Below are 8322 nucleotides of genomic sequence, written 5' to 3'. Positions count from 1 at the left end.
ATGCAACGCATGGAGCTTTGCCCCCGCGTGGCCAGCCGGCGATGGAGAGGAGAGGCAGCGTGAAGAACAACAGATTTTGGGTGATGCGCGGCCGCCGCTCGAGTTGCCTGGAGGGGACGCAGGGGCCAGATTAATTTTTTCGGAGACCCAAATCGTCGTTTCGAAATATGAGCAGATGGAGGGAGTATTTGGAATTAATCATGAAATTGAGTAATTTTCCAAAACTGGAACCAAGTCTTCCTTTTCTCCAAAAAAGGAAAAGGACAAGGCGAAGTCTTCTTCGCTGAAGAGCAAGCGTCGCTCTCCATTTCCGACCATGAAAACTAGCACCAAGATGGGCAAAGATGCCCGTAGAAGCCGGCAAGCTCGTGCCCGGCAGCGGCTTGGAACCGGTCGTCCTCGTCCTTCCACGCCCCTCGCCCCTGTCCTCTCTAATTTAACCCCACTAGGCCTTCCCGATTTTGCCTGACCTCGTCCCCCCTTAACCTCCCCTCCTCCTGCGATTCCACTCGCACCCTTCCTTTCAGGAGGAGAAGGTCCAAGGGGGGATCAGTTCCATTGCACTTGATCCCATTTTCTCTTCCTGGTTTGCTTTTGCCATTTTTTTGATTCGTGAGGTCAAATAGAGCCCGGTTCCTCCCCCCTTCCCTCAGAGGCGCTGCCGCCTTTCTTGGCTTCTTGATTGGGTTCCGGCTGCTGCTACATTCTTGATTCACTTGGAAAATGATCAAGTGGGGGATCAGCAGCGGGACGCCCGCGGATTCGTACTACGAGATCCGCTCCGATTGCACAGACGATGTGCCCAAAAGCAAGTTCAAGATCAAGGTTTGCTTTCCTTTTTCCTTCTATTTCATTTTGTGTTTGTGTGGTAGCTGTTGGGCCAACCGAAATGTACTGGTTCTAGGCAAAATGGGATATTCATGGCATTGGAGTATGTACAATGCAATATCGATGATATGAATGAAAATGACGAAGAATCTCGAGGAAAAACATTACACGAGTGAAAATATGGAGAATTTATTTTTGAGTTGAAAATATGGAGAATCTAAGGGTGTATCATTGCAATAAAAATATTTTTTGCTTTTGCAGAATAATTTTGGAGTAATTTCCTTTTGTGAATGTGAATGTGTTGCAAATGACAGGTCGAACTATTTGTTTCTTAATTTATCACTGATTTTGTACAAAATGACAAACAATATTCACCACATTGCAACATATATAGGTTTTCCTGAACACACATCAAAATGCACGTCATTTTGTATCAGAGAAAGAAGACAACCAGACCCGCTAAAAAGATACAAAACTAACAAAGCAGAACAAAAAATGGAAAAAAAAACCGAAACAAAGGCCTAAATAGGACAAAGAAGTAAAATTTAGCATTTATCATCAGGTTAAATGAAAGCGAGGAAGTTGGCACGGGGTTAATACAATTAGAGATAGGAAGTTTGTGCATGTTTAGTTACTTCTAATCATAGTTGCCGTGAAAACTCGTTTTTTTATGTGCTTCTACTGATTTTAAAGCTCAATGTTACTTACTTTCAAGCATGATGATTTGTGGTGGTGCTTGTAAATAAGGCTGCAATGTGCTTTAAATTTCGTATTTTCCATCTTAGTTCTTGGGAGAGCACTGGGGAACATACCTATTATGATCTGCAATGGTGTTAAGGCCACTCTTGTTTCTTATGTATGGAGTAGAGTCCTTTCTTATTCTGAGCAACTTAGTATTGTCCCTTTGTTTCAGGCTGGCAAAACACTGAGTGTTCGGAAATGGCAAGCTGCATTTAATCCTGATGGCTGTCTTGACATTGTCTCGGTCCTAAGCCGGATACAAAAAGGAGTAAGATTCCTCAATTTAGAGTTTTTTCTGAGTTTCAAAATACGCTATTGTTAGACAGTTGTCTTCTTATATGCATTGTGATTGTGCATGGTTAACAATCTAAAGATCATAAATGGTTTATTTTGTTCTTTTAGGGTGTTCACCCGACTGTCAGGGGGGAGGTTTGGGAGTTCTTACTTGGCTGCTTTGATCCGAGGAGTACCTTTGATGAGAGGGAGGAGATCAGGCAAATAAGAAGGTACTGTCCTTCCTTAGAGCATCTGGTGTGCAATTTTGCTACTGCACACTACCTTGAAGAGTGATGTCATCGTGTGCACATCTTAACCATGCATCTGACATCCATTATACGGCTGTCCGCTCACGCTATTTATTTCAAATTTGAGTTGTTGAATTATGTCTGAAGATAGTTTAACCAAACAGTAAGCATGGAGTTTATCCTTATCTAAATCAGCCATATTGCTCCAAAAAATTGTTGCCTACTTAATGTACTCTATCCCCCAAAAAGGATAGTGCCTTCCAAAAACAATAAACGTATGCTTACATAATGAGAAAAAGGAGGCAATTGTGGGTATCATCAGGAGCATGCCAATTTTTCTGTAACTGTTAATCATGCAGTGGCCATTGTAATATCCAAGCATTACAGTTATGTTTCCCATGATATCTCTAATAATTTATTTTTATGATTTTCAGCAGTAGATAACTGTAAATAGAACACTGTGTTCACTTGGTCTGAAGTGTTTTACCTGATGATTTATGCAGGCTACAATATGCTAGATGGAAGGAAGAATGCAAAGAGATGGATTCTCATGTTGGTAGTGGTAAGGTTATCACAGCACCACTTATCACTGAGGATGGAAGACCTATCAAGGATCCTTTGGTTTTACTTGAGGCTACTTCAAACCAAAACACCTCAGAGGGTGCTTCAACTAGCAGCCACAATGGAATTGAAGTAGACGAATCTGCAGAATGTATTACTGACAAGCAAATTATTGAATGGAAGCTTACATTACATCAAATTGGTACAGTTTAACCCTTATGTTTCTCTACTTTGACTCTTTTCACCCAATTTCTTCTGATTTTTGAAAATAATATAGGACTTGACGTGCTACGTACTGACCGCACCATGGTATTTTACGAGAACAAGGAAAATCTTTCAAAGTTGTGGGATATTCTAGCCGTGTATGCATGGATTGACAAAGATGTTGGTTACTGTCAAGGTGCGCTACATCTGACTTGCACAGGAAACTTAGTATCCAGACAAGCTTACAATGTAACTTGTATATCTCACAGGAATGAGTGATTTATGCTCACCAATGATTGTGCTACTCAACGATGAGGCAGATGCGTTTTGGTGCTTTGAGAAGTTGATGCGTAGATTGGTATGCCTTGCCCTCCATGTTTTCTCATGACATCTTTCCTCTAATTATAAAAGTAACCATTGTGCATTTGTTCTACTAGAAATTACCTAGAATTGATTTCTTTTTTCTTTGTCATTATTCTAACCATCTGATGTTTGATCTTTAAAGCGAGGAAATTTCAGATGCACAGATCAATCTGTTGGGGTGGCTAACCAACTTCAGCACCTTGCATCTATCATTCAGGTGCTGGACCCCAAGCTACATGACCACCTAGGTATAAATTTCTGGACCGATCATATTGTGAAACATCTAATCTTCTTTTCTCTGGTTTACCTATGGTTTTATAATATTGTTGAGTTCTGGACACAGAAACACTTGGTGGAGGTGACTATCTTTTTGCATTCCGTATGTTCATGGTTCTATTTCGACGTGAGGTGTCATTTGGGGACTCCTTGTACCTGTGGGAGGTATGAAGCTATCCTAAACAATATAGTATGATGAGTATTGCTAGAACCAGACAATCGATTTTGACATCTCATTTTTCTGTTTGATGGTTGTTCTAAATTATTATATGCTGTACATTTTATAGAATGTGAGATAGATGGTGGAAAGTTACTTTAGGGGGGATCACAAAATCCTGTTGGCTTAGGCAAAAGATCAACATGACAATTCCCTTTTTTTGGAAATGTAGTTTGTGGAGTCTTTTGAAGGGGAGCCTTGACCCAACGGTAAAGCTGTTGCCTTGTGACCATGAGGTCACGGATTCGAGTCCTGGAAACAACCTCTTGCAGAAATGTAGGGAAAGGCTGCCTACTATAGACCCAAAGTGGTCGGACCCTTCCCCGGACCCTGCGCAAGCGGGAGCTACGTGCACCGGGCTGCCCTTAGTTTGTGGAGTCTTTTAGATGTATCATCGTTTCAAATTAACTTCCAATTGAAAATGGGATGGTAAACCAAAAAAGAGAATTTTGCCATGAATAGTAACTTTGTTCTTTCATTTATTATTTTGTCAGAATTTTCTCTTTTTCATTACTCTCGACATAGAGAGTTAGAGCTTCAATAATACAGATTGGCTAAGTCAATTGAAAAGTACACTGTCTACAACCTGGTTTGGATTCTTCGACTTTTATTTTGTGCTTAAACTAAAGGGTTTGCATGCATGTTGCATTTGATATCTCTCCTTTACTGAAATTATCAAATAGGTGTTCCATTATTTGTTACACGTGGACGAACTTAGTGGCTTGCTTCCTCTTGAGGAAAAAGGAAAGATAATAACACGTTTCCATCTATTTGCAAAGTAGGGTGGTTTGTGTGCTTGCATGAAAAAAAATCTCACAAAATTGTAAGCACTGATATTTATTTGGTATTGGCAAACGTTAAGTGGTATTTGTATGGGAATGAGTTTCTGTTAGTTGCTTCTGATTCTCTTATCTGATTTTTAAAACCTACCAACAGATGATGTGGGCTCTCGAATACGATCCGGATATCTTCTTTGCAGCATGTGAAGAAGCAAGCGGTGCACATAAAAAAGTATCGAAATCAAAATTAAGAGGAGTGCGCCATTTTGCCAAGTGGGACAAGGACAAGGACAAGGACAAGGACAAGGACAAGGACAAGGATGTCTCTGAGGAAACTGATGGCCCAGTTCCCATTTCAGTTTTCATGGTTGCAAGTGTGCTCAAGGAAAAGAGAGAAAAACTGTTACAAGAAGCTAGAGGACTGGATGATCTTATTAGGGTACTGGACCAAAACCTGACTTTTCTTTCTCTTCAAAATTCCCAATCAATTTTAAGCAAGTTGCCAACGACTAAGCTTCTTTTTAGTTAAAAGAAGGCCAATTTTAAGCACATCTCCTAAAATTAAATCAAATTTGAGCCCATATTATATGTTTGTATATCATCATGTGTTCTGTATCTGCAACTCCTGCATTTGTTTCCTTTCAGATATTGAATGATGTAAATGGGAATTTAGATGCGAAAAAAGCCTGCGCTGGAGCTCTGAAACTTCACAAGAAATACCTCAAACTGGTAAGTTGCTATTCTTCTCACTTTTATTTGCAATATCCTGACTAGATTTAGTGTCATATAAACAGATAAAGTACTCCAATACCCTAGCTACTAGACTATCAATGAGACAAAGAAAATCTAAAATACACTGGAACTGGCAAAGAAAACCTACAAACGTAACTTTGTTCATTTTACAGGTACAGGCAAAGAAAACCTAAAAAGGCACCGGAAGATATGCTTCCACTGAGGGATTCTTTACCATTTGAATCTACACATACACGACCATATTTGGCACAGAAACAGCGAGTGAAGGTTCTCATGGGTGGTCATAATCGGAAGATGGCCCCGGATACAGGATAGATGCAACTTCTGTATGTAATGATATCACATTCTCTGTATCCCACATAAGTTCATATGCTTGTACAGACATGGTGCTGTGGGTACCTTGCAAAAATAATAATTTCAATTCAAGTTGAAATGTCATGCATGTTGAGATTCACCTGGAGAGAATATTGTAGCCACAGAAGTACAGAACTTTGTTCCAAGAAAATTTGACGCCTTACACTGCACGATTTTGCTACCTTGTGTTCTGAATCTATTATCTATCTATTAGTATTATATTATTAGAATAAGAGACAAACAAGTCACCCCATTGTTCCACTTAAATTATCTCTACCATTAAAATTTGATACCTATGGCTAAGATTTAAAAGAAGCAAAGGTTAAATATATCATTAATGTCACGTACAAAGTCTTTTTTTGGACACGGGATTAGTGCGATCACAAACTAATCCAAAGGAGTCATGCTGTAAAAGAAGCTAATGAAATGGGGGTTGTGCTATAAAAGTAAGGAAAAACTCCGGTTGTCCCTAAAAAACAGAGCTATCAGGTTGGGTTAAAGAAGAGTAGTTCGGTTCCGAGTTCAAAACAGATTGAACTGCGCAGAGGATTCTTGTGGGAAGGGAAGGAGCTCGCAAATGGTGGGAAGTGCCTGGTTAGCTGGAAAGTGGTTTGCCGGCCGACTGGCTTCGGGGGGCTAGGAATTTCAGACCTCACAGCACAGAGTATTGCCTTGCGGCTGCGATGGATGTGGATGCACTGGACTGACCCGGATAAGGCCTGGAGTGGCTTACCGCTGCCCTCTGACCCCAAGGTGCTGAACCTATTTGCGGCCTCAGCCAGATTCCACCTCGGCGATGGTCAACGTATCAGGTTCTAGCTCGACCCATGGATGGATGGACTAGCTCACTGTCATCGGTTCCCTGCACTATTTCTCTTTTGCACGAGGAAGAAGCTCTCGGTGGCGCAAGCTATGGACGATAACCGATGGACAAGACACCTTAAGACTACCATCTCGCCGCAAGCCATCCGCGAATTCACAAGTCTATGGGCAATGATGCAAGTTGTGGTTCTCGGTGATCAGCAAGACACGGTTTCTTGGAGGCGGACTGCTAATGGTGAATTCTCCATCGCGTCCGCATACACCATTCAATTTGAAGGCTCTCAGTGTTCGGTTTGCAAGCAACTCATTTGGCAATCAGATGCTACCCTGAAATGCAAGACTTTCTCTTGGATGGCCGCCCTGGGGAAGATCTTGACTGCTGATAACCTTGCAAAGAGAGGCTGGCCACATAACCCACTTTGTCAGCTTTTGTGGTGTTGAGCAGGAGACAGCGCCTCATTTACTAGCTGCTTGCACCTTCGCCGTTGACCTCTGGAACATGGTGCTTCATCGTTGCGGGCTGCCAAACACGCTCAGACCAACACCCACAACCTCCTCGTTGCTTCCATGGTGGGAGCGGAGCAAACAACAAATCCCGAAGACCTACCACAAAGCTTGGAACTCGCTGATCCAAATCGTATGGTGGCACACTTGGAAGGAAAGGAACGCGCGTATTTTCGACAACAAGGTCTCAACTGTTGATCAGGTGACATCCCGCATCAAGACATCCAGCAATGGACGGCTGCCGGCAAGACCAAGATCGCAATGCTGATCCATAGACCTAGAGAGCCCGATTAATTAGCTAGAGAAACCTTTCCTTAGGTGTGCGGTGGGATACTCCCTTTGTAACCCTTTTTGATGTAACATAAAACAATCTTCTTCTGTTAAATTGTGATCCAAATGCTGCCGTATTGGACTAGACGTAGTACATACGGCGTGGGCCTTTGCATTGGTACAAATGCGTACAAGTACAACTCGTTTACTTGTTCTTCAAGGACTCTCATATATTGCCCTCATATATACCCCATGTAGTCGCACCTCAGACGGTCTGTCGTCTCGTGCTTGTAATACTCCTCCTCATAGTGATTGCGCCTTCGTGCGTCTGTGATTTTCTCCCGCAAGGGTTTCCACGTAAAAATTAGTGTCTCTTGTGTCTTGTTTTATCTCGTTATTATCTAACAAGTGGTATACAGAGCCAAGTTGAAGATACGAAATTTGAGACGAGAAATTGGGGTTATCTGTGGGTGCCGCCGCAGCGTCGTGCGATCCGCCGAGTTCGACAGGATTTGACGGCTCATCGTCCGTGTCCAGGTCAGGTTCGGAGACTGACTTTTCTCTAGGCCGAGATCGAGACGAATCAAGCAGCTGGCGTATTGTGGGATTTATTCTGGCCGCCACTGCTCCCGAGTCTCAAGGCGATAGAAGCAAAGCTGTAGCAGGAGACACATCAAATCCATCGAGTCGACGTGCTGCGTGTGTGAAGACCGATTCCATCGGTAGTACTACTTCAAGTAGAGACGTGCCATCGTGCGGGCCATCTCCCCCGCGCCTCCCTCCCCGCGCGCCGCTGGCCGCTCCGACCACGGCGGCCACCCACCAGCCTTAATGGCGCCGTCTCCTCCACCATTGCCAGCTGCGAGCACAAGCTCCGGACTGGATCCACCAGCGTGGGATATCCCTGTTTCCTCTGGTCTGTCCGAGGTGCCGGAAACACATTTCGAGGCTTCCCCAGATCCGGCCGACCAGCCGCAGATCTAGCAGCAATCCTCGCTGCCGCTGGCCGCGGCGCCTTCAAGCGAGGCCGAGCTACCGCCCCCCTACGCAGCGCCTTAAATCCATCATCGTCGCCCCCCAGCTGCCCAGATTTCTGTTTTGGGGATGGATGGTGGGTGGACCGAGG

The 8322-nt window shown here is 43.3% G+C and overlaps 1 protein-coding gene across 1 annotated transcript; it reads left to right on the top strand.

The window, feature by feature from the left end:
* Positions 1-209: 209 nt before the first annotated feature.
* LOC119354285 (TBC1 domain family member 17-like) lies at positions 210-5763 on the top strand. The gene is made up of 11 exons (XM_037621003.1): positions 210-825; positions 1742-1837; positions 1972-2075; positions 2597-2856; positions 2932-3054; positions 3128-3216; positions 3364-3469; positions 3565-3662; positions 4651-4932; positions 5139-5222; positions 5399-5763. Exons 1-11 carry the CDS (start codon positions 724-726, stop codon positions 5417-5419), a joined length of 1365 nt encoding a protein of 454 aa, XP_037476900.1. The 5' UTR covers positions 210-723; the 3' UTR covers positions 5420-5763.
* Positions 5764-8322: the final 2559 nt, after the last annotated feature.

The sequence above is a fragment of the Triticum dicoccoides genome, chromosome 2A (genome assembly GCF_002162155.2).
Source record: "Triticum dicoccoides isolate Atlit2015 ecotype Zavitan chromosome 2A, WEW_v2.0, whole genome shotgun sequence".
NCBI lineage: Eukaryota > Viridiplantae > Streptophyta > Magnoliopsida > Poales > Poaceae > Triticum > Triticum dicoccoides.
The sequence above is the reverse complement of the archived record's forward strand: the minus strand, read 5'-3'. Positions and strand labels throughout refer to the sequence as shown.

What these genes read in the sequence shown, in the direction of transcription:
- LOC119354285 (XM_037621003.1), top strand. Translation starts at nt 724, where the DNA reads ATGATCAAGTGGGGGATCAGCAGCGGGACGCCCGCGGATTCGTACTAC. An exon ending in ACTCCTTGTACCTGTGGGAG is followed by an intron (nt 3,663 to 4,650) that starts GTATGAAGCTAT and finishes ACCTACCAACAG; the next exon opens with ATGATGTGGGCTCTCGAATA. An exon ending in ACAAGAAATACCTCAAACTG is followed by an intron (nt 5,223 to 5,398) that starts GTAAGTTGCTAT and finishes TTCATTTTACAG; the next exon opens with GTACAGGCAAAGAAAACCTA.